Source organism: Muntiacus reevesi, chromosome 3, assembly GCF_963930625.1.
Source record: "Muntiacus reevesi chromosome 3, mMunRee1.1, whole genome shotgun sequence".
Taxonomy (NCBI): domain Eukaryota; kingdom Metazoa; phylum Chordata; class Mammalia; order Artiodactyla; family Cervidae; genus Muntiacus; species Muntiacus reevesi.
This window is the reverse complement of record NC_089251.1, coordinates 145,680,594-145,707,182: the sequence shown is the minus strand read 5'-3', so window position 1 is coordinate 145,707,182 and position 26,589 is coordinate 145,680,594. Positions and strand designations below refer to the sequence as shown.

The window sequence follows — 26,589 nt, the reverse complement described above, 5'->3', positions numbered from 1 at the left end:
AAAAAGTCTACAAACAATAAATGCTGGAGAGGGTGTGGAGAAAAGGGAACATTCTTGCACTGTTGGTGGGAATGTAAATTGATACAGCCACTATGGAAGATGGTATGGAAATTCCTTAAAAAACTAGTAATAAAACCACCATGTAACCCAGCAATCCCACTCCTAGGGAGCAATGGAGAAACAGACATAGAGAATAGACTTGTGGGCATGGGGAGAGGAGAGGAGAGGGTGAGATGTATGAAAAGAGTAACATGGAAACTTACATTACCATGTGTAAAATAGAGAGCCACGGGAATTTGCTGTGTGTCTCAGGAAACTCAAACAGGGGCTCTGTATCAACCTAGAGGAGTGGGATGGGCAGTGGGAGGGAGGTTCAAAAGGGTGGGGATATATGCATACCTATGGCTGATTCATGTTGAGGTTTGACAGAAAACAAAATTCTGTAAAGTAACTATCCTTCAATAAAAAATAAATAAATTAGGGAAAAAAGAACTGAGCTGAAACTGGAACTGACAGTTAAGAGAGTTTGTGGTCTGAGTCTTGTTTTGAAACATTTCAGAAAACAAAATAAAACAAACAAAAAGCATGCTTAATCTTTTAGGTTGTATCATTACCCTTCGAGGCTTCCCTGGTGGCTCAGATGGTAAGGAATTTGCCTGCAATGCCTGGGACCCAGCTTTGATCCCTGGGTGGGGAAGATCTCCTGGAGAAAGGAATGGCTACCCATTCCAGTATTTTTGCCTGGAGAATCCCCAAGGACATAAGGCTACAGTTCATGGGTCACAAAGAGTCGGACACAACTGAACAACTTTCACTTACTTACTGCCCTCCAGGAAATAAAATTTAAAAAACATTATGCTGTTACAAACTAACTTTTTTTTTGAGCCAGAGGGAAATATTGTTTACTACACACATGAATTTACTAAGCACATAAGATGGATAATAAGCAAAAGGAGTCCATTAAGCACAGATAAATCTCGAAAATAAACACCAACTGGACAATGTGATACCAAGGTAAAAAACATGGTTTGATACATACCTGAATTACTTCATAAAGATGTACCTGAACACTCCCTAACAAAAGAAGATACTTTTTTGTACTGTCATGTTGCATTAGTTCTAAGCGAATATTATTCTTCTCATCATCTTGACGTCTGGGAACCTTAACACAAAATACATATGAAAAGAAACAATACATTTTCAGTCTGCATTTCAGACATAATTTCTGAATAAAAACACCCATAAGATATACTTTTCGAAGCACCCATTTTTTGAAACATCCATTTCAAGTACCATGGACAGAGGAGACTGGCGCCTTACAGACCCATGGGGTTGCAAAGAGTCAGCACAACTGAGTGACCGAGCAGACATGTTGTTAACTATCGTCACCATCCTATTCATCAGATCCCAAGGACTCAGTCATCTATTAACTGGAAGTTTGCACCTTTTGATTACCTTCATTCCTTTTGCTCACCCCCAAACCCCACCTCTAGCAACCACCAATCAGTTCTCTCTGAGTTCATTTCCCTTTTTTTTTCCGGCTGTGCTACCTGGCTTGTAAGATCTTAGTTCCCTGATCAGAGATTGAATCCACACCCTGGGCAGTGAAAGCACAGGGTTCTAACCTCTGGGCCATCATGGGATTCCCTCATTTTTTTGGACTGCACATATAAATGATCACACAGTGCTTGTCTTTCCCTGACTTGTTTTACTTAGCATAGTGCCCTCAAAATCCATCCATGTTGCTGCAAACAGCAGGGCACATTTATTTATTTATTTTGGCTGGTTCTTCACTGCTGCATGAGGGCATTCTTTAGTTGAGGAGAGCACAGGTTACTCGCTATTTGTAGTGTGAGGGCTTCCCTCTGCAGTGGCTTCTCTTGTTGCAGAGCATGGGCTCTAGGTGCGCGGGCTTCAACGGCTGCAGTACGTGGGCTCAGCTGCTACATGAGCACGTAGGATCTTCTCAGACCAGGGATCAAACACATGTTTGATCCTGCAGTAGCAGGTGTATTTTTAACCACTGGACCACCAGGAAGCCTCAAATGTGTAATATATACAGTACAGGTGTACAATATAGTGATTCATAATTTTTAAAGGTTGTACTTCATTTATAGTTCTATAAAATATCTGCTGTCTTCTCCATGTGTACAATATATACAATATAAACAATATATATACAACATATTATTTTTTTCATTTATTTTTATTAGTTGGAGGCTAGTACTTTACAATATTGTAGTGGGTTTTGTCATACATTGACATGAATCAGCCATGGATTTACATGTATTCCCCATCCCAATCCCCCCTCCCACCTCCATCTCTACCGATCCTTCTGAGTCTTCCCAGTGCACCAGGCCTGAGCATTTGTCTCATGCATCCAACCTGGGCTGGTGATCTGTTTCACCATAGATAATATACATGTTTCGATGCTGTTCTCTCGAAACATCCCACCCTCGCCTTCTCCCACAGAGTCCAAAAGTCTGTTCTGTACATCTGTGTCTCTTTTTCTGTTTTGCATATAGGGTTATCATTTCCATCTTTCTAAATTCCATATATATGTGCTAGTATACTGTAATGTTCTTTATCTTTCTGGCTTACTTCACTCTGTATAATGGGCTCCAGTTTCATCCATCTCATTAGAACTGATTCAAATGAATTCTTTTTAATGGCTGAGTAATATTCCATGGTGTATATGTACCACAGCTTCCTTGTCCATTCGTCTGCTAATGGGCATCTAGTTTGCTTCCATATCCTGGCTATTAAAAACAGTGCTGTGATGAACATTGGGGTGCACGTGTCTCTTTCAAATCTGGTTTCCTCGGTGTGTATGCCCAGAAGTGGGATTGCTGGGTCATATGGCAGTTCTATTTCTAATTTTTTAAGAAATCTCCACACTGGTCTCCATAGCGGCTGTACTAGTTTGCATTCCCACCAACAGTGTAAGAGGGTTCCCTTTTCTCCACACCCTCTCCATCATTTATTGCTTGTAGACTTTTGGATAGCAGCCATCCTGACTGGCGTGTAATGGTACCTCATTGTGGTTTTGATTTGCATTTCTCTGATGATGAGTGATGTTGACCATTTTTCATGTGTTTGTTAGCCATCTGTATGTCTTCTTTGAAGAAATGTCTGTTTAGTTCTTTGGCCCATTTTTTGATTGGGTCATTTACTTTTCTGGAATTGAGCTGCAGGAGTTGCTTGTATATTTTTGAGATTAATCCTTTGTCTGTTGCTTCGTTTGCTATTATTTTCTCCCAATCTGAGGGGTGTCTTTTCACCTTATTTATAGTTTCCTTGTTGTGCAAAAGCTTTTAAGTTTCATCAGGTCCCATTTGTTTATTTTTGCTTTTATTTCCAATATTCTGGGAGGTGGGTCATAGAGAATCCTGCTGTGATTCATGTCGGAGAGGGTTTTGCCTATGTTCTCCTCTAGGAATTTTATAGTTTCTGGTCTTACATTTAGATCTTTAATCCGTTTTGAGTTTATTTTTGTGTATGGTGTTAGAAAGTGTTCTAGTTTCATTCTTTTACAAGTGGTTGACCAGTTTTCCCAGCACCACTTGTTAAAGAGGTTGTCTTTTTTTCCATTGTATATCCTTGCCTACTTTGTCGAAGATAAAGTGTCCATAGGTACGTGGATTTATCTCTGGACTTTCTATTGTGTTCCATTGATCTATATTTCTATCTTTGTGCCAGTACCATACTGTCTTGATGACTGTGGCTTTGTAGTAGAGTCTGAAGTCAGGCAGGTTGATTCCTCCTGTTCCATTCTTTCTCAAGATTACTTTGGCTATTCGAGGTTTTTTGTATTTCCATACAAATTGAGAAATTATTTGTTCTAGTTCTGTGAAGACTACTGTTGGTAGCTTGATAGGGATTGCATTGAATCTATAGATTGCTTTGGGTAGTATAGTCATTTTGACAATATTGATTCTTCCAATCCATGAACACAATATGTTTCTCCATCTGTTTGTGTCCTCTTTTTGTCTCTTGTTTTTTGTTTGTGTCCTCTTTGATTTCTTTCATGAGTGTTTTATAGTTTTCTATGTATAGGTCTTTTGTTTCTTTAGGTAGATATACTCCTAAGTATTTTGTTCTTTTTGTTGCAATGGTGAATGATATTGTTTCCTTAATTTCTCTTTTGCTTTCTCATTGTTAGTGTATAGGAATGCAAGGGATTTCTGTGTGTTAACTTTATATCCTGCAACATTACTATATTCATTGATTAGCTTTAGTAGTTTTCCGGTAGAGTCTTTAGGGTTTTCTATGTAGAGGATCATGTCATCTGCAAACAGGGAGAGTTTCACTTTTTCTTTTCCTATCTGGATTCCTTTTACTTCTTTTTCTGCTCTGATTGCTGTGGCCAACACTTCCAAAACTATGTTGAATAGTAGTGGTGAGAGTGGGCACCCTTGTCTTGTTCCTGACTTTAGGGGAAATGCTTTCAATTTTTCACCATTGAGGGTAATGCTTGCTGTGGGTTTGTCATATATAGCTTTATTATGTTGAGGTATGTTCCTTCTATTCCTGCTTTCTGGAGAGTTTTAATCATAAATGGGTGTTGAATTTTGTCAAAGGCTTTCTCTGCATCTATTGAGATAATCATATGGTTTTTATCTTTCAATTTGTTAATGTGGTGTATTACATTTATTGATTTGTGGATATTAAAGAATCCTTGAATTCCTGGGATAAAGCCCACTTGGTCATGGTGTATGATTTTTTTAATATGTTGTTGGATTCTGTTTGCTAGAATTTTGTTAAGGATTTTTTCATCTATGTTCATCAGTGATATTGGCCTGTAGTATTTTTGTTTTTTTTTTTTTTTTTTTTTTTTTTTTTTTTGTGGCATATTTGTCTGGCTTTGGTATTAGGGTGATGGTGGCCTGATAGAATGAGTTTGGAAGTTTACCTTCTGCAGTTTTCTGGAAGAGTTTGAGTAAGATAGGTGTTAGCTCTTCTCTAAATTTTTGGTAGAATTCAGCTGTGGTCCTGTGCTTTTGTTTGCTGGAAGATTTCTGATTATAGTTTTTATTTCCTTGCTTGTGATGAGTTTGTTAAGATCTTCTTTTTCTTCCTGGTTCAGTTTTGGAAAGTTATACTTTTCTAAGAATTTGTCCATTTCTTCCAAGTTGTCCATTTTATTGGCATAGAGCTGCTGGTAGTAGTCTCTTACGATCCTTTGTATTTCAGTGTTGTCTGTTGTGATCTCTCCATTTTCATTTCTAATTTTGTTCATTTGGTTCTTCTCCCTTTGTTTCTTAATGAGTCTTGGTAACGGTTTGTCAATTTTATTTTTTCAAAAAACCAGCTTTTAGCTTTGTTTATTTTTGCTATGTTCTCTTTAGTTTCTTTTGCATTTAATTCTGCCCTAATTTTTTAAGATTTCTTTCCTTCTACTAATCCTGGGGTTCTTCACTTCTTCCTTCTCTAGTTGCTTTAGGTGTAGAGTTAGGTTATTTATTTGACTTTTTTCTTGTTTCTTGAGGTAAGCCTGTAATGCTATGAACCTTCCCCTTAGCACTGCCTTTACAGAGACCCATAGGTTTTGGGTTGTTGTGTTTTCATTTTCATTCATTTCTATACATATTTTGATTTCTTATTTGATTTCTTCTCTGATTTGTTGGTTATTCAGAAGCATGTTATTTAGCCTCCATATGTTTGAATTTTTAATAATTTTTTCCCTGTAATTGAGATCTAATCTTACTGCACTGTGGTCAGAAAAGATGACTGGAAAGATTTCAATTTTTTTGAATTTACCAAGACTAGATTTATGGCCCAGGATGTGATCTATTCTGGAGAAAGTTCTGTGTGCACTTGAGAAAAAGGTGAAGTTGATTGTTTTGGGATGAAATGTCTTATAGATATCAATTAGGTCTAGCTGGTCCATTTTGTCATTTAAAGTTTGTGTTTCCTTGTTAATTTTCTGTTTAGTTGATCTACCCATAGTTGTGAGTGGGGTATTAAAGTCTCCCGCTATTGTGTTGCTATTAATTTCCTCTTTCATACTTGTCAGTGTTTGCCTTACATATTGTGGTGCTCCTATGTTGGGTGCATATGTATTTATAATTGTTATATCTTCTTCTTGGATTGATCCTTTGATCATTATATAGTGTCCTTCTTTGTCTCTTTTCACAGCCTTTATTTTAAAGTCTATTTTATCTGATACGAGTATTGCGACTCCTGCTTTCTTTTGGTCTCCTTTTGCATGAAATATTTTTTTCCAGACCTTCACTTTTAGTCTGTATGTGTCTCTTGTTTTGAGATGGGTCTCTTGTAGACAGCATATATAGGGGTCTTGTTTTGTATCCATTCAGCCAATCTTTGTCTTTTGGTTGGAGCATTCAGCCCATTTACATTTAAGGTAATTATTGATAGGTATGGTCCCGTTGCCATTTACTTTGTTGTTTTGGGTTCACGTTTATACAACCTTTCTGTGTTTCCTGTCTAGAGAAGATCCTTTAGCATTTGTTGAAGAGCTGGTTTGGTGGTGCTGAATTCTCTCAGCTTTTGATTGTCTGTAAAGCTTTTGAATTCTTCATATCTGAATGAGATCCTTGCTGGGTACGGTAATCTAGGTTGTAGGTTATTCTCTTTCATTACTTTAAGTATGTCCTGCCATTCCCTTCTGGCCTGGAGGGTTTCTATTGATAGATCAGCTGTTATCCTTATGGGAATCCCTTTGGGTGTTATTGTTTCTCCCTTGCTGCTTTTAATATTTGTTCTTTGTGTTTGATCTTTGTTAATTTGATTAATATGTGTCTTGGGGTGTTTCGCCTTGGGTTTATCCTGATTGGGACTCTCTGGGCTTCTTGGACTTGGGTGGCTATTACCTTCCCCATTTTAGGGAAGTTTTCAGCTATTATCTCCTTGAGTATTTTCTCATGGCCTTTCTTTTTGTCTTCTTCTTCTGGGACTCCTATGATTCGAATGTTGGGGCGTTTCACATTGTCCCAGAGGTCCCTGAGGTTGTCCTCATTTCTTTTGATTCTTTTTTCTTTTTTCCTCTCTGCTTCATTTATTTCTATCATTTTATCTTCTACCTCAGTTATCCTATCTTCTGTCTCCGTTATTCTGCTCTTGGTTCCCTCCAGAGTGTTTTTTATCTCATTTATTGAATTATTCATTTTTAATTGACTCTTATTTCTTCTAGGTCTTTATTAAACATTTTTTGCATCTTCTCAATCTTTGTCTCCAGGCTACTTATCTGTAACTCCATTTTGTTTTCAAGATTTTGGATCATTTTTATTATCATTATTCTAAATTCTTTTTCAGGTACATTCCCTATTTCCTCCTCTTTTGTTTGACTTGGTGGGCATTTTTCATGTGCCTTTACCTGTTGGGTATTTCTTTGCCTTTTCATCTTGTTTAGATTGCTGTGTCTGGAGTTGGCTTTCTGTATTCTGGAGGTCTGTGGTTCCTTTTTATTGTGGAGGCTTCACCCAGTGGGTGGGGTTGGACGATTGGCTTGTCAAGGTTTCCTGGTTAGGGAAGCTTTCATCGGTGTTCTTGTGCGTGGAACTGGATTTCTTCTCTCTGGAGTGCAATGGAGTGTCCAGTAATGAGTTTTGAGATGGGTCTATGTGTTAGGTGTGACTATGGCAGCCTGTAAGTTGACACTCAGGGCTATGTTCCTGCGTTGCTGGAAAACAACATATTATTTTATACCTAATAGTTGGTACCTTTTAATTCTTCATCCCTATTTTGCTCCTCCTCCTTCCATCTCCCCACTGGTAACCATTACTTTTGTCTTCTCTGTATCTGTGAATCTTCTTTTTTCTTATAATCACCAATCTGCTGTACATTTTCAATGCCACATATAAGTGATATCATACAGTATTTCTCTCTCTCTCTGACTTGTTTCACTTGGCATAATGCCCTCCAAGTCCATCCATGTTGCTGTAAATGGTAAAATTTCATTCTTTTCATGGCTGAGTAGTATTCCATTGTGTATACATGTATGTATTCTATCTTCTATTTCCATTTATCTGTTTATGGACACTTAGGTTGCTTCCATATCTTCACACTATAAATAATGCTACTATGAACACTGAGGTCATATAGATAAAATCTATTGACTGCTTATTGTGGAAGAAAAACATGAGCTGTCAGTAGCCTGTCCCACAATTTTCACATTTCTTTTCCCATTAGTGCTCCAATATATTTCATACTTTTTTGTTAGACTAATACTTAGTGTTTATATTATGTATATGTAACTATTTTTAGGATTTAATAATACACTTGCAATGATTATGTTTCTAGTCCTGTATCTTTTTTTTTAATTTCCCTGGAATTAATGTCTTGCTTTTTTTTCACATTTCTTTGTTTGCTTGTCCAATTTTCTATGTTAATATTACTAGATAATTCCAAAATTTTTCATTAGAGTTCCACTAAAACTCTCCTGTTATTATAATCAAACTAATAGCTCCTATTAAAATAAACATAGGGAAAATATTTTGATTATCTAATGAAAATAAGCACCCTATTAATTTATATTTTTTCCAGTATTATTTGCCAGCTTTATTTAAATGAACATATATCTACAAAACTCCTGAAAACTTGGCAATAAAGCATAGGAAAATCATTTGCAAAGTAAAAGAAATAATATGGATTGAACCTAGGAAAATAATGCTTTTTTAAACACATGTTTAAAGAAGTATTTTCATTACTCAACACTTAAGCAAAATGAAGTTTGAAATATATATAAACACACATATGTACACAAACACACACACACATATATATACATATATATGACATAGAGAAAATGTTTTAGGATTTCACTAAAATTCAACTGATGTAATAAAACTATCAGGAAACAATTGGACTAATCAAGGAATCCTGCAGCTAAATGAAATAGCATCTCTCATTTTATTTTTTTTATTTTTCCATTTATTTTTATTCATTGGAGACTAATTACTTTACAGTATTGTAGTGGTTTTTGCCATACATTGACATGAATCAGCCATGGATTTACATGTGTTCCCCTTCCTGATCCCCTCTCCTGCCTCCCTCTCCATTCCATCCCTCTGGGTCTTCCCAGTGCACCAGCCCTGAGCACCTGTCTCATGCATCCAATCTGAGCTGGTGATCTGTTTTACCCTTGATGTATCTCTCATTTTAAAGACAACTCTGAGATACATTTATGATTCTAGGAAGCTTAACTGTAAACAGAAGTAAACTCAGTCGAGTGAGCCCTGGTGGGAGACGGTCTAATGAAGACAACTGAAGCCAGACTGACTGCATTCTCAGCTCCACCAATTACTAGTTATATGACCTTAAGAAATTTCTTTAAACCGTACAGTACCTATTTCTTCATCTGCAAAACAAAGATGATAATAAGAGTATATATAAGAGTATATAGCAAAGGGTTGCTATAAAGACTAACAAGCTAATCCATGCAAAAGGAAAGAGAGAGAGTCTACACAAGAAGAAAGCAGAGAGGTAAGGGAAAAGGAGATGAAAAACAGGTGTGTATGGACTGGACGCTTGGGTCTCTCAAAAGTCATGCCGTAGCCTAAAGCTCCAATGCAATGGCATTTGTTCATGGGGTGTTTGGGAGGTAACTAGGTCATGAGAGTTGGAGACCTTGTGAATTTTGATTAGTGTCCTTCTAAGGAACTTTCTACCTTCCAGAAAAGCAAGAAATAAAGGGCTGCTGTTTAAGCCATCCAGTCTGTGGCAATTTGCTATAATAGCCCACCTTGACTAAGACAGGTGGAAGAGGGCAGATGGGGAGGGAAGAGTGAGAAAGAGAAGAATGTATGCATGTGTGATAAAAACTGAGAATCACCAACAACAAGCTCTCAGAGAAGAACACCACAATTATATAATTTACAGTAAGCTGCAAAAACATCATTATAGCCCATAATATAGAAATAAACACTGTAAAATATCAACTAAAAGAACACTGTTTTTTTTTTTTTCCTATCCCCTGAAGAAAAAACATATTAGTGTAGACATTTCAAATTTTAAAAATACATTATTTTTTCTAGAAGAGAAATTTAACATTACCTGTACAGAAAAATACTTCACTTCATCAAATGTAATCATAAAGTCCTTTTCAGTGTTTTGGGATAGCAAGCTACAAGTTTTTGTACATTTCACCACATTGTTAATGGAGATGCGAATGAACAAATTACTGTAATGCTGGGAAATGACTGAAAATACATATTTAGGAAGCAAATTTCGTTGTGACTGAACAGTAACACATTGTAAAATTAACCCATTAAACAATTCAGGCCAAAACCTAAGACTCAATCAAATAAAAAAAGAAGTTATAGAGCATATTAAACAAAAAGGAAAGTCTTTTAAAATAGTATTTTTGCCCGTTGGCAGTAGGCACAACCAGGAAAAGACGGTTGATTCTTCATTAGATTACTTATCATATTTTTATCCTCACATTTTCATTATAATGATTTTGAAAATTTTCCTATATATTTATTTTTAAGGTAACCAAACACTCCAACACATACTTGAAATTTTTTTCTAATAATTATGTGAAAATTCAAAAAATATAATAATTCAGAATAATCTATTCTTAATTTTAGGACAACAAAATTCAAAGCAGCACTCTATCTTGTAATTCACTTTACTATCTACTTCACATATACTATATTGGTCAGTATTTTATCTTTCATAGCACTCCATGAATTAAAACAATTTTTTGTTTTCATGATTTATCTTTAAAACTCTGCTTATGTAGAATTCTCTTCAATAACTCACTTTATATAAAAATGAACCATCAAGCCTTCATAATGAGGCTGGTTTTATGCCACAATAATCCAATAATAAGCATTCAACTTACTTAAAATCACCGAGAAAAATAAATTCTTTAAACAATGTTTAAGAGACGCATAGAAATAAATTAGTACTATCATCCAAGAAGATAAATATTTTTTCTTAAACTTACATGATGATTGAGGTGGATTACAGATAGTTAAAAATCTTTTGTCACTCCCCACCTCAAACAGTGAACTTAGTATTTCCTTCTGCTCTTGAATCTGGCCTAGTCCTGTGACTGTTTTAAGATGCAATGGACATGACCATGACTGAGACTAGGACAAGCTGAGAGAGGCACTACCCAGGGTACAAAGTTAAGTGGACACCAGAAACTTCAGTAATCAAGGTAGTATTTTAACATTTTAAAATAAAAACTAATGCAGAAAAAAATTAATGATGAAAGACAAGGCCCTGGGACTACAGGGGAAGAAAGGTCCAACCTCTCAGCTAAGTCCAGTCTTTCAGGCATTCTCATCAAGGCACCAGACATGTAAATGAGTTCTTTTGGACATCCCAGCCCTTTTGAACTACAGCCCCAGCTGTGAAAGTGTGAAGCAGAAGAACCACTTAGTGGATGCACAGATAATGACTGGTAATAAAGTGGTTAATGTTTTAAGCTACTGAGTCTCTGAGTGTTTTGTAAGGCACCAATATATAACTGAAACAGTGACATATGATCATAGTATGATCGTTAAATCAAAAGAAAGGATACTCTTAGGCGTAAAACATTTGCAGTTTCTTACATGAATGGCCAGGCAGCCGACCTATAACAATCAAAATAAAAACACAGAGAATGAATTTTTTAAAGTTAATTTTTCTTTCATTTTACTGTCACCAAACTATATTTTTAAAGTTTCACTTTGTTAGTTTTTCTCATTTGAATTTTTTTTATTAGTAATATCTAGTCACAGATATAAAGCAGAAATACAGAAGAAAAATAGGCAAGATTTGTTCAAAGTAAACCTAAAATAAACAAGAATACAAAGCCAAAAATGATTCATTTATTAACTTCAATACAGCTGTCACTGTCTGAATTATTTTCATTTTACATTAGGTAAGGACTGATAAAACATAACATCTTGGGAATCCCTAGTACAGATAAGTTTTTCTGCAAATCAGAATGTTTTCCATAATTTCAGTGATTATTAGAATGCTTATCTGACTCATAAAAATGAAAAATTCATGAATATGGTTATCAGAGACAGCCATTTTCTATTCATGTTTTTTGATACCATGCAATAAACATTAAATTGTCTTCATATGAAATAAGAACTAATTTATATGGCTTTATCGAGATTTAGTCATACATACCACATCCCCAAATGGCACCAAACTTGGTGTCTCATGTGTTACTTCTTGTTCTTTATTTCCAGACCCTTTAAGAGTTTTTCTCAGCATCTACAATGTAAATAAGTTGAGACTTTAGAAGGCAAAGAAGAATATAATTAGATAAAATACCACTTCTCAACAAGTATTTCATGAGTGTCTAGTATCAGATACTATATATTTTAGTATTATATATTCTATGACTTGAAAACTCATCTCTACCCCCAAGTTTATTATTAAGTTAGCAGAGAAACAAAATGTGTACATTTAAATGTAAAATCATTAAGGTAATTGTGAGACAGGAGAGAAGTACATAATAGCATGAACAGTGAGTTCTCTTTGCTAACAAAAAATGATCATCTCAATCTAATACGGACTAGATCCTCTATCTCACAAACAGCAGTAATCCTGGTGCAAATTATTCCAATATTCCTTCAGTTATCAGCCACTGCAGGGACTGCAATTACATCCTTTGGAATAGTAGTACCCTGGAAAGGATTAATAAATAGATGGCTTTTGGTTTTTGATTGTGTGATTTCATCCAGAGTAACTCAATCAAATATCTGTGGGTTGATATTTAACTTTGTGTTTAAAAGCTCCAGTCACTACACATAATGGTTAGCATTTAAAAATTACAAGACACTTTAATATAGATTTTGAAAGTAAAGAGCAAGAGATGGGAAGGGGAAAGAGGGGAAAGGCTAGGGGAATAGTGAACAAATGGTCTATTAAAAATCTAACCTAAAAAAGAGAATTATATTTACTCTCAACCATTGCTGAACTTGAATCAACATGGTCTTTTCTATAAGGAAAAATTTCCCAAAAGCTTTGTTGTTATGTGTCTTTTAAGAATCACTTGTTTAATTCTTATAATATGCATAAATCCTTAGTTGTGTTGAAAATTTTGTTTTAAAGGACAGAACAAACACTTGAGGTATACTGAAAACATTTTTTTTATCTATCTTGGATCATTTTGCTATTGTTGCATCTGACTGGTTTAATGTGCTTTTTATATGTGGTTAATTCACAGGTTAAGCTAACTTAATGACAATTACTGTACTGTTACAAAAATATCAATCTGTGTACAGTCTATGTGTATTTAATATGGAACCTCATACTTTCTAAAGTTTTAATGATCTTCTTATGGAAGTCTACTTTGAAAATGCATCTTAATAACTACAAAATAATTAGGAAAAACTTCTTTAGAATACTAATACTCAATTTAGCCTTAAGAATCTCGCATTTTACTTAACAATCCCTCATTTTATCATCTTTTTTACTTTTCCTTCCTCATATGAGCAGAGCTCTCTTCAATGGCAGCAGCATGAGCAAAACAACTCTGCCAAAATTCTATTTAGAACCTTGAACAAAACTTCTAAAGACTAGTCTCATAAAGCCTCTGACACCACATAGAATTTATCCTGAACCTGCGGAGAATTTTAATTCCAATTAATTCCACTTGCCTTTTCTCTCTGCCACCTTTGGCCCCACCTTGAACAGAAGTCCCCCCTGGCACTTCTATTTAAAAGCCTCTACATTCACTTACATCGTTCTGCACTTTGTTTCCAAAGGCCTTTCTGGACCACTCTCCCCCATTCCGCAGTTTTCTTTGAAAACCCACCAGCCTACAGGTTTATCTTTTCCTAGCATCTTCCCCCTCCTAGTGCTAATGGCAACCTCACTATCCTTACATCAATTAGCATTCACTAGTATACTGGCAGGATTATATGCCTGGCATTATGCTGATTTCAGCTTGAAATGTTCCTGCCCTTGAGAAGTTCAGGCCAGTGGTGAAGACAAATAAAAAAACAAGGACAGTTTCACTATAAGAAAAACAAATGCTGAGAAGAGGGAGTTTATCTTTACTCATTCTCTGCACATATCTTATACATGGAAAAACAATAATTTATTCAATTGGTCAGATATTGTCATTTATTGTACAAGCTACATGTGCATGGAATTCTTTAAAACAGTTTGGGTATTGCGTTTGCTAGTTAAGTAGGTCAATCAATTACATTACCTTGAGTAGTAGAATATTTAGTCTACTTTGCAAATAGCTAAACGTTGATCACAAGAAATTTCATGGCAAAGCCCTTTTAAAAAGTTGGTAAACATAAAAGATGCATCATACACTTTGGTTTTACAAAAAGAAATGTTTCAACTTGCTAAACTTTTCTTTGATGGCTGTCAGTAGTACACAAATTAGCAAATATTTTAAAATATATACTTCTTAATCTGTCCTTTCAGAGTAAGGTGGTGACATGTTAATGAGTATGAAAAAACTATCTTTTTGAAATAAACTCACGTTAAGATGAGAACATTTTAAAAACTACTGGAAATATTTCCTTCTAATGTTTCTTTATGTATATGAAAGGTCCTATGAGCACCCTAGAAGCTCACAGTATCACACTTTAAAAATTTAGAAACACTTTTGTTTAAAACATCCACAAATGAAGAGCTTCGGCAGGTTGTATGCTGTGTGCTGTGCTTAGACACTCAGTCGTGTCCGACTCTTTGCGACCCCATGGGCTCCTCTGTCCATGAGGATTCTCCAGATCTTTACCAGCTGAGCTACCACGGAAGCCCACCAGCAGCTTAAGAGAACACTTTTCCTTTTAAATGTAAAAAAATGAAAGCCCTCCCCAGAGTTTACCAGAACTAATTAATCAGAGAAGTAACATTTTATGCAAAATATGTGAGCTAAAGACTTTGAATAACATGGCAGAAAGGAAAAAATGAGTACTGTGATTTAACAGGCTCAATGAAAAAGCTGTGCTTCCAATTGGAATTTCAAATATTTAAAGGTATCTTTTCTAAATATAACAGCATTAAAAACCGAATACTGAAATAAATTTGCCTTAAACCAGAACTTCAAACCACTACATCACTAAGTATTAAATCATGTTTTTCAAAAATAGCGATACTTATTGAGTTCTGTACCACTAATAAACAAAATGAATTAAAAATCAGTTTTAGAAATATTGCTTATTTATAATTTTTAATTTTTGTATATTGTAGAATCTATAAAGTAAATTGCATTACATTTTATAATGTATAAATAAATATTCAAAACATTGGTTAAAGATGTTCACATATTTTTATTGATAATATTGTGCAGTCAAAGAAATTTGGAGAATACTGCTAAGAAGTCACATTTAGATGCCTATATCTCTCTTTCTGGAGGTTTGAAGCTGCCAGTTCCCACGTGTGTGCACAGCTCAGCACAGTCTGCTCAAAATGAAGGTACTTCTCCTTCTCCATCTGATAGGCCCACTGCCTTCAACATGATATGGAGGTAAGAATTCCGTAATAGTTTTCAACTGTGATTCATCACCAGAATGCCTTGGATGAAAGTTATACTTAGTTCCCTATTTGGTTGTCCACTTTTCTGAAAGTACTAACGGTCACAACTCTGGAGATAAAGAGAAGCAAGGGCTTTGATTCCGGTACCAAGCCCCATTCAGGATGCCTATAAACCACTGCATAAACAGAGGGCAGATAAGGGGAGTGAGGAGAAAGAGTGTTAGCAAAGGAGGTAACAATATTTCAAGCGGGTCTGAAGAAGTAAAAAATCAAAGACTAGGGGAAGAGAAGCCTAGAAAAAATAAATAAGTGTAAAAGCATAAAGAAGTTGTATTTTATATATATATATATACATATATATATATTTATATTACATAATATGTATATATTATACATAAGTATAATATGTTATATATACTTTATACATGCTTATATGTAAATATACATATCTACATATAAACATTAGATATTATTTTATATTTATATTATATATATCTATATATGTAATTCATTTCCTCAAATTGAGCTATAGTTTCATGCAATCAAAATCAAAGTTCCAACAAGTCGTCCTGTGGAAACTGATGAGCTTTTCCAAGACAATCTTGAAGAAAAACAGGATAACATACTTAAAAATTAAAGAAACAAAGACATTATTTCTTAATGTCTAACAGCATTAGCGTGAAGTGAAAGTTGCTCAGTCGTGTCCACTCTTTGAGACTGCATGGACTGTACAGTGCATGGAATTCTCCAGGCCAGAATACTGGAGTGGGTAACCTTTCCCTTCTCCAGGGGATCTTCCCAACCCAGGGGTCGAACCCAGGTCTCCGGCATTGAGGGTGTATTCTTCATCAGCTGAACCACAAGGGAAGCCCTTGAAGAATGGGATTAGCATTAGCATAACAATAGACAAATGCACCAAAGAAACTCATTAGAGAGTCTGGAAACAAACATTTATGCAAACTTCACTTGTGACAAAGACAGAGCTAAAGAATAGTGGGGAAAAAACACTCTCAAATGAGTTAAGTAGAAATTGCCACACAGAAGAAAGAGAGAGAAAGAAGAAAAAGCAGAGAGAGAGAAAGGAAAGAAGAGAAAAGAATGAAGGACAAACGGGAAAAAAAGAGAGAGAAAAAGAATAGAAAACCTGACTCATACCTCACAGTACACACACAGAATCAGTTACAGTGAATTGTAGCTCTCCATGTGAAAGAAAAAACGATTAGAAGATAACACAGAAGACTTTCATGACGTTTTCATGATACAAACAATTAGAAGATGATATAGGTAGAAGATTTCTAAAACAGAACACAGAGCAATAACCACAAAGAAAAAGTTTGAAACACTATAAACTACATTAAATTTAATAACTTCTGTTTATTATTAAATGACACCATTAGGAAAGTGAAGGGGCTTCCCAGGTGGCGCAGTGGTAAAGAATCTGCCTGTCAATGTAGAAAATGCAGGAAGCTTGGTTCCAATCCCGGGAGGAGGAAATGGCAACCCACTGCAGTATTACTGCCAGCAACATCCCATGGACAGAGGAGCATGGCAAGCGCAGTCCATGGGGTCACAGAGAGTCAGACACTGCTGAAAACACATACACACACACACACACACACAGAGGAAAGTGAAAAGATAAGACACTGGAAGATTTTTGCCACATGTTTAGTGTAACTGACAAAGGGCCTATAACTAGAATGTGTACACAAACGTATACAAACTAGTAAGAAAAAGTTAGACAATCCAACAGAAAAATGGGGAACAAGAACTTCACAAAATAGTTTATCAGATCACTCATAATCATTTGGAAGGGAACTCACCCTCATTAGTCCTCAGGGAAATGAAAGCTAACACCACAAAGAGATACCACTACACTTCCATGAGATGCCTAACCATTAAGAGACAAACACTATGAAATGAAGGATGGAGATTATCTAGAACTTTAACAAACTGCCAGTGGGAATATAAATTAGCATATTCTCTTTGAAAAACGTTTGGTATTTTGTTGAATATATACATAATAATGACCCAGAAATTCTATTCCTAGATATATCCCCAACAGAATGCAAAAATATGTGTATCAAAAGACATATACAAGAACAGTTACAGCTGTATTATTCACCATAGCCAAAAATTAGAAACAACCCAAATATTCATTAACAATGGAATGGATAAATATAATGTGATATGTTCATACAATGGAATATTACAAAGCAAGGAAAATGAGGAACTACACATACACACAGCATGAATGAATATCACAAACAAAATACTGAACAAAACCCCCCAAAATACATATCTTTAACTGCACACAGGACATTCTGTAAGATGTACCATATGCTAGCCCACAAAACCAGTTTCAATAAAATTTGGCAGAATTGAAATCAAACAAAGAATGTTCTCCTACTTCAACAGAATAAATTATAAGAACACAAGGAAATTTGGCTAATACACAAATCCTGGGAATTAAAAACATTTGTAAATAAGCTCTGGGTCAAAGAAGAAGAACAACAGAAGTCAGAATATATTATGAGCTGAATAAAAATGAAAACACAATACAAAATTCATGAAGTGCACCTAAAGCAGCACTCAGCTGAAAATTAGCATTAAACATACTTAGAAAAATAAGAGCAAGCTCAACTCAAAGTAAGCAAGAGGAAGAAAACAAAGGTTAGAATAGAAATTATTAAGATTAAAAAAATCAGAAAATCAATGAAATTAAAGGTAGGCACTTGAAAAGATCACCAAAACTGCCAAATCTTTAGCTATACTGATGAAGAAAAAAGATAGAGGTTAAAAATTACCAAAACCAAAAAAGAAAGGGGTATACCACTGATCTTACAAAATTAAAAGGATTATAAAGAAATAGCATTGTATTAGTTCTTGTAGCTGCTATACAAATTGCTACAAACTTGGTGACCTAAACAACAAAAATTTGTTTTTTCACAGTTGTGTAGACCAGAAGTTAATATCAGTCCCCCTAGGCCAAAATTTTAAGGAAAAACCCAGTCTTATAGCTTCTAACTTATAGCTTCTGATAACAGGCCAGCATTCCTTAGCTTGTGGTCACATCACTCCAACCTCTACCTCTGTGATCACACTGCCTTCTCTTCTGAGTGTGTCCAAATATCCCTCTATCTCTTATAAGGACATTTGTGATTACACATAGGGCCCATCAGATAATCCAGGATAATGGCCTCCATCACAAACAGTAACTTCACTGCATCTGCAAAAGTTTATTGTCATATAAGGTAACTACTTACAATCTCAAACAATTTTATGTTAACCAATCAGAAATTTAGATGAAATGGAAAAATTCCTATCAAGGCACATATTATCAAAACTGAAGAAGAATATCTGGGAAGACTTACAACAACTAAAGAAATTAAATTAGTAATTGAAGCTCTTCCTACCAAACCAAACAAAAACAACTTAGGCCCAAACTGTTTCACTGGTGAATTCTATCAAATACTTAAGAAATAATAACAATCCTTAACAAACTCAAGGAAAATAAAAAAGAAGAGGAAAGAGGAAAGTACACATCCCAGGTTATTCTATGAGGTCAGTTCAGTTCAGTCGCTCAGTCATGTCCGACTCTTTGTGACCCCATGAATCGCAGCACGCCAGGCCTCTCCGTCCATCACCAACTCCCAGAATTTACTCAAACTCATGCCCATCGAGTCGGTGATGCCATCCAGCCATCTCATCCTCTGTCGTCCCCTTCTCTTCCTGCCCCCAATCCCTCCCAGCATCAGGGTGTTTTCCAATGAGTCAACTCTTCGCATCAGGTGGCCAAAGTATTGGAGTTTCTGCTTCAGCATCACTCCTTCTAATGAACACCCAGGACTGATCTCCTTTAGGATGGACTGGTTGGATCTCCTTGCAGTCCAAGGGACTCTCAAGAGTCTTCTTCAATACCACAGTTCAAAAGCATCAATTTTTTGGTGCTCAGCTTTCTTCACAGTCCAACTCTCACATTCATACATGACCACTGGAAAAACAATAGCCTTGACCAGATGGACCTTTGTTGGCAAAGTAATGTCTCTGCTTTTTAATATGCTATCTAGGTTGGTCATAACTTTCCTTCCAAGGAGTAAGCGTCTTTTAATTTCATGACTGCAGTCACCATCCGCAGTGATTCTGGAGCCCAAAAAAATAAAGCCTGACACTGTTTCCACTGTCTCCCCATCTATTTCCCATGAGGTGATGGGACCAGATGCCATGATCTTAGTTTTCTGAATGTTGAGCTTTAAGCCAACTTTTTCACTCTCCTCTTTCACTTTCATCAAGAGGCTTTTCAGTTCCTCTTCACTTTCTGCCCTAAGGGTGGTGCCATCTGCATATCTGAGGTTATTGATATTTCTCCCAGCAATCTTGATTCCAGCTTGTGCTTCTTCCAGTCCAGCGTTTCTCATGATGTACTCTGCATATAAGTTAAATAAGCAGGGTGACAATATACAGCCTTGACGTACTCTTTTTCCTATTTTGGAACCAGTCTGTTGTTCCATGTCCAGTTCTAACTGTTGCTTCCTGACCTGCATGCAGGTTTCTCAAGAGGCACGTCAGGTGGTCTGGTATTCCCATCTCTTTCAGAATTTTCCACAGTTTATTGTGATCCACACAGTCAAAGGGTTTGGCATAGTCAATAAAGCAGAAATAGATGTTTTTCTGGAACTCTCTTGTTTTTTCGATGATGCATCAGATATTGGCAATTTGATTTCTGGTTCCTCTGCCTTTTCTAAAACGAGCTTGAACATCTGGAAGTTCATGGTTCACGTATTGCTGAAGCCTGGCTTGGAGAATTTTGAGCATTACTTTACTAAGCGTGTGAGATGCGTGCAATTGTGCAGTAGTTCAAGCACTCTTTGGGATTGCCTTTCTTAGGGATTGGAATGAAAGCTGACCTTTTCCAGTCCTGTCGCCACTGCTGAATTTTCCAAATTTGCTGGCATATTGAGTGCAGCACTTTCACAGCATCATCTTTCAGGATTTGAAATAGCTCAACTGGAATTCCTTCACCTCCACTAGCTTTGTTCGTAGTGATGCTTTCTAAGGCCCACTTGATTTCACATTCCAGGATGTCTGGCTCTAGGTGAGTGATCACACCATTGTGATTATCTGGGTCATGAAGATCTTTTTTGTACAGCTTTTCTGTGTATTCTTGCCACCTCTTCTTAATATCTTCTGCTTCTGTTAGGTCCATACCATTTCTGTCCTTTATCGAACCCATCTTTGCCTGAAATGTTCCCTTGATATCTCTAATTTTCTTGAAGAGATCTCTACTCTTTCCCATTCTGTTGTTTTCCTCTGTTTCCTTGTATTGATTGCTGAGGAAGGCTTTCTTATCTCTCCTGGCCATTCTTTGGAACTCTGCATTCAAGTGGGAATATCTTTCCTTTTCTCCTATGCTTGTTGCTTTTCTTCTTTTCACAGCTATTTGTAAGGCCTCCTCAGACAACCATTTTTCCTTTATGCATTTCTTTTCCACGGGGATGGTCTTGATCCCTGTCTTCTGTACAATGTCATGAACCTCCATCCATAGTTCATCAGGCTCTCTATCAGATCTAGTCCCTTAAATCTATTTCTCACTACCACTGTACAGTCATAAGGGATTTGATTTAGGTCATACCTGAATGGTCTAGTGGTTTTCCCTACTTTCTTCAGTTTAAGTCTGAATTTGGCAATAAGGATTTCACGATCTGAGCCACAGTCAGCTCCTGGTCTTGTTTTTTCTGACTGTATAGAGCTTCTCCATCTTTGGCTGCAAAGAATATAATCAACCTGATTTCGGTGTTGACCATCTGGTGATGTCCATGTGTAGAGTCTTCTCTTGTGTTGCTGGAAGAGGGTCTTTGCTGTGACCAGTGTGTTCTCATGGCAAAACTCTGTTAGCCTTTTCCCTACTTCATTCCATACTCCAAGGCCAAATTTCCCTGTTACTCCAGGTGTTTCTTGACTTCCTACTTTTGCATTCCAGTCCCCTATAATGAAAAGGACATCTTTTTTGGGTGTTAGTTTTAAAAGGTCTTGTAGATCTTCATAGAACCGTTCACTTCAGCTTCTTCAGTGTTACTAGTTGGGCATAGGCTTGGATTACCATGATATTGAAAGGTTTGCCTTGGAAATGAACAGAGATCATTCTGTCATTTTTGAGATTGCATCCAAGTACTGCATTTTGGACTCTTTTGTTGACTATGATGGCTACTCCATTTCTTCTAAAGGATTCCTGCCCACAGTAGTAGATATAATGGTCATCTGAGTTAAATTCACCTATTCCAGTCCATTTTAGTTTGCTGATTCCTAAAATGTCGACATTCACTCTTGCCATCTCCTGTTTGACCACTTCCAATTTGCCTTGATTCATGGACCTAACAATACCAAAGCCAGACAAGCATCACAAAGATAAAAAACAATAAATCATTATTCCTTACAAACACGGGAGGCAAAAATCTTTCACAAGATATTAGTAAATTAAATCCAACAACGTATTAAAAAGAACCATACACCATGACAAAGTGGGATTTTTTCATCTGAAAAATCAATGTAATAAAATTAATATAATAAGTTATATTGGTAAGTATGTCCAATACAGGAAAAAAATGACATAACTTAGCTAGATGCAGAAAATGTATTGACAAAATCAAGATATATTCTTTTTTTAAAAAATATTTATTTATTTATTTGGCTGCACTGGATCTCCTAAGGAAATACAATTCAACAAAATTGATGCTCTAGTGGTAAACAGTTTGAACAGACCACTTTCTATTAAAAAAAAGAGAGAGAGAGAGAGAGAGACAGCTAGCAATGAGCTATCACCAATGAAAAAATACAGTCCAGATGATTTCACAGGGAATTCTACCAAATTCAAAAATTAAGTATCCCATGGCACCATTAAAGAAGACTTTTTTATTCTTTTTACAAAGCAAGCACAGCATTGATACCTAAACCCATAAAGAAAACTATGGATGAATGCGAAGGCACTTCAGTCATGTCCAGCTTTGTGCGACCCCACAGATGGCAGCCCACCAGGCTCCTGTGTTCACACGATTCTCCAGGCCAGAACACTGGAGTGGGTTGCCATTGCCTTTTCCAATAGATAATTATAACAAAAACATTGACATGAAGATACTAAATAATAAAAACAGACTCTAATACCACAAAGAAAACAATATGCAATAATCAAGTGAGATTAATTCTAGGAATGTAATGAGTTGGTTCAATAATAGGAAATTCACTAATAATGAATTTCTCCTTATAAGGAGAAATATTATGCAATTATCTCTGTATATCTTTATTAATAAATGGCCCCTGACAAAATTCAACAACTTTTCCTGTTAAAACACTGACAAAAATAGCAATTAAGCCAGGACTTGAAGTTTGAAGCTTCAAATATTTCATTTGATGGGGAAGAACTGGAAACATTTACTAAGATCAGGAACAAGGCAAGGTTGTCTACGGTCTCTACTATGACCCAACATGTTACTAACTGGGAGCATTAGTCCAAGCAGTTAGGTAAGAAAAATCAAATAGGGGCAAGAGAATCAAAAGAAAAGAAGTAACACTGTATCTATTTGAAGATGATCTGATAGTATATCTAAAACCTAGAGAATTAAAAATAATACTAACTCAAATATTTTAAAAATTCAATAAGAAAGCAAGTCATGAAATTAACATACAGAAATCTATAGCCTTAAAATAGATGAATAACTGGATCATCAAAAAAGCAAGAGAGTTCTAGAAAAATATCTATTTCTGCTTTAGTGACTATGCCAAAGTCTTTGACTGTATGGATCACAATAAACTGGAAAATTCTGAAAGAGATGGGCATATCGGACCACCTGACCTGCTTCTTGAGAAACCTGTATGCAGGTCAGGAAGCAACAGTTAGAACTGAACAGGGAATAACAGACTGGTTCCAAATTGAGCAAGGAGTATGTCAAGGCTATATATTGTCACCCTGCCTATTTAACTTATATGCAGAATACATCATGAGAAACGCTGGGCTGGAAGAAGCACAAGCTGAGATCAATATCAATAACATCAGATATGCAGATGACACCACCCTTAGGTCAGAAAGTGAAAAAGAACTAAAAAGCCTCTTGATGAAAGTGAAAGAGGAGAGTGAAAAAGTTGGCTTAAAGCTCAACATTCAGAAAACTAAGATCATGGCATCTGGTCCCATCACTTCATGGCAGATAGATGGGGAAACAGTGGAAACAGTGGCTGACTTTATTTTCCTGGGCTCCAAAATCACTGCAGATGGTGATTGCAGCCATAAAATTAAAAGACATTTACTCATTAGAAGGAAAGTTATGACCAACCTAGACGGCATATTAAAAAGCAGAGGCATTACTTTGCCAACAAAGGTCCGTCTAGTAAAGGCTACGGTTTTTCCAGTGGTCATGTATGGATGTGAGAGTTGGACTATAAAGAAAGCTGAGCGCAGAAGAATTGATGCTTTTGAACTGTGGTGTTGGAGAAGACTCTTGAGAGTCCCTTGGACTGCAAGGAGATCCAACCAGTCCATCCTAAAGGAGATCAGTCCTGGGTGTTCATTGGAAGGACTAATGTTGACGCTGAAACTCCAATACTTTGGCCACTTAATGTGAAGAGCTGACTCACTGGAAAAGACCCTGATGCTGGGAAAGATTGAGGAGAAGGGGACGACAGAGGATGAGATGGTTGGATGGCATCACCGACTTGATGGACACGGGTTTGGGTGGACTCCAGGAGTTGGTGATGGACAGAGAGACCTGGTGTGCTGCAGTTCATGGGGTTGCAGAGTTGGATACGACCAAGCGACTGAAGTGAACTGTAAGTAGAAGAAGCCCCACTTGAGGAATAATCTTAATGAGAAGTGGGCAAAACTCTTAAGAGGAAAACTTTAAAACACTTCTGAAAGACACAAAAGTAGAGTTGAATAATGAAAAAAACATCTCTGGATAGGACAGACCAACATCATAAAGATGTCAGTTCTAGTTAATTTATCAATTTAATGCAATCTTTAGTTTTTAAAAAGGCTTTTATTATGAGATAAACAAGTTAACAAAGTTTTTATAAAGAGAATAGTCAGGAAGTTACAGGAAAAGAAAACTACAAGAGAGGAGGGGACCAGCTCTACCAGACTTCAAAACATACTTTAAGTCTTCAAATAAAAGAGTATGGTCTTAAGTACTTTTCCCAAGGTAGAGTCGTGAAATATATGGGAAATGCCTACTAAATATGACTGACTTGGGAAATGCGGCATTTCATATTCCCTTCTTGAATATTCACAAGGCATTTAGCATGTTAAAGATTCCTGCAACAAAGGATTTATCTTTTCTTAAAAAAATAGTAAGGTCTTGGCACTTGTATTGATAAACACAAACAGAATAGAAGTCCAGAAAAAAAAAGTATATGGAAGCTCAAATCTTAGGCATAAAGGTGGCATCTCAAAACTCTAGGGCAAAGATAGGCTTTTTTTTTTTTTAAATAAATGGTGTTGTGACATCTATTTTGGAAAAGAATAAATTAAATCCAGACCGCATACCACACATTACAAATAAATCAGGAATTCAAATAGAAAAATGATATACAATCACTAGAAGGCAAATTTAATTCCTTAAATTTGTGTACCATATGCTTCCTGATAGAACAATATCTTTATGTATATGAATTGTTTCCTGATAAATACTGTACTATTTTTTAATAACTTAAGAAAAACAAAGAATGCATAATTTCCTAATAACGCTCTAACAAACTTTGAAAATGTGAGTTTCAGTTTGATTTCCCTTTTCCATTTCCTCTATGCTTTGGCAGTACCACTCTGCTGCTGCTGCTAAGTCGCTTTAGTCGTGTCCCAACCCTGTGCAACCCCATAGACGGCAGCCCACCAGGCTCCCCCGTCTCTAGGATTCTCCAGGCAAGAACACTGGAGTGGGTTGCCATTTCCTTCTTCAATGCACCAAAGTGAAAAGTGAAAGTGAAGTTGCTCAGCCCTGTTCAACTCTTAGCGACCCCATAGACTGCAGCCCACCAGGCTCCTCCGTCCATGGGATTTTCCAGGCAAGAGTACTGGAGTGGGTTGCCACTGCCTTCTCTAAATGGAAATTAAACTCGAGTTTAATTCACACACTTCAGATACAAGTTTGCCTAATTAAGAACAGGACGCCAATAATTCATTTTGCAGACATGATACAGTTTTGCTCCTACAGATCCATGTATAAGAACCTCAGGCATTGAAAAGAGAGTTAACTGAAGTTTCTGGAGTTTAGCCCTTTAGACAAATGAATTCCCAGTGATGATGATGATGATAGCAGCTAACATTTATTAACGCTTTACTTCACACTGCATTAAGTATTTTCTATTATTTTAGTTTATATTATTTTAGTTATTTAGTTTATTTATTTTATATTATTTAGTTTAGCTTTTAGTTCTTCAGACAACCCTTCAAGGTAGGCTGTAACGAAACGGGGCTCTGACAAGTTAAATAACTGTCACTGCCCCACAAGAAAACTCTCCCTCAGGTGGTACCACTCCCCAAACGAGGGCAGGTTTCCCTCCCTCCCACTGGCACACCGACCCCTCGGTCCTGCCTGACCCTCTCCGGGGTCAGGGGACAGACTCCACCCGCCAGACCCCCACTTACATTCAGCAACCGGTACCCAGGACTCTCCTTGAACTCGACTTTGGACAGCTTAGAGGTCTTGTCCTGCTCCTGGACGTTCCAGGCTGTAGAAGAGAATTCCGATCCCCTCGCTTGCATGTTTTCCAAGTGGGTTTGGGAAATTCTCTGAAATAACGGTGCTGCGTACAGGGAATGGACCCGCCTGTTGTGATTGTCTTCTGTGTTGGAAACCTTAGCCATGTCTTGGGGCGGCTCCATCCCTCCATCCTCGGCTGGGCGGGTCTGCGCACTAACCGACTGCCGGCTACTGCGCAGGCGCAGCCCTCCCTTTCCCGCGCTTTTCCTGTGCACGCACCCGCACCACGTGACCTGCACATTCGGCTGGCCTCTGCCCGGGGCTGGAGCAGGGGCTGTGCCGGTTTCAGCTTCAAGCCCTTGCTTAGGCCGTTTCAGCCTTCCTTTGAAGGAAGTCTGAGCTTGCTGGCCGATAGCAAAGCTCCTCAGCACGGCGACTGAATTTAGATTGAATTTAGATCGTTTCCTGCCTGCCCCTTAATCCATCATAAACCCTC

The 26,589-nt window shown here is 36.8% G+C and overlaps 1 protein-coding gene across 1 annotated transcript in view; it reads right to left on the bottom strand.

The window, feature by feature from the left end:
• Window positions 1–26,275, bottom strand: part of LOC136164132 (cation channel sperm-associated targeting subunit tau-like) — a 69,593-nt gene extending 43,318 nt beyond the window's left edge. The window contains exons 1-5 of the mRNA XM_065928930.1: window positions 26,039–26,275; window positions 12,094–12,180; window positions 11,495–11,546; window positions 10,015–10,160; window positions 1,040–1,162 (exon numbers count right to left, since the gene is read on the bottom strand). Of these exons, the coding sequence (XP_065785002.1) occupies window positions 1,040–1,162; window positions 10,015–10,160; window positions 11,495–11,546; window positions 12,094–12,180; window positions 26,039–26,275 (645 nt within the window). The remainder of the gene's footprint in view (window positions 1–1,039; window positions 1,163–10,014; window positions 10,161–11,494; window positions 11,547–12,093; window positions 12,181–26,038) is intronic.
• Window positions 26,276–26,589: the final 314 nt, after the last annotated feature.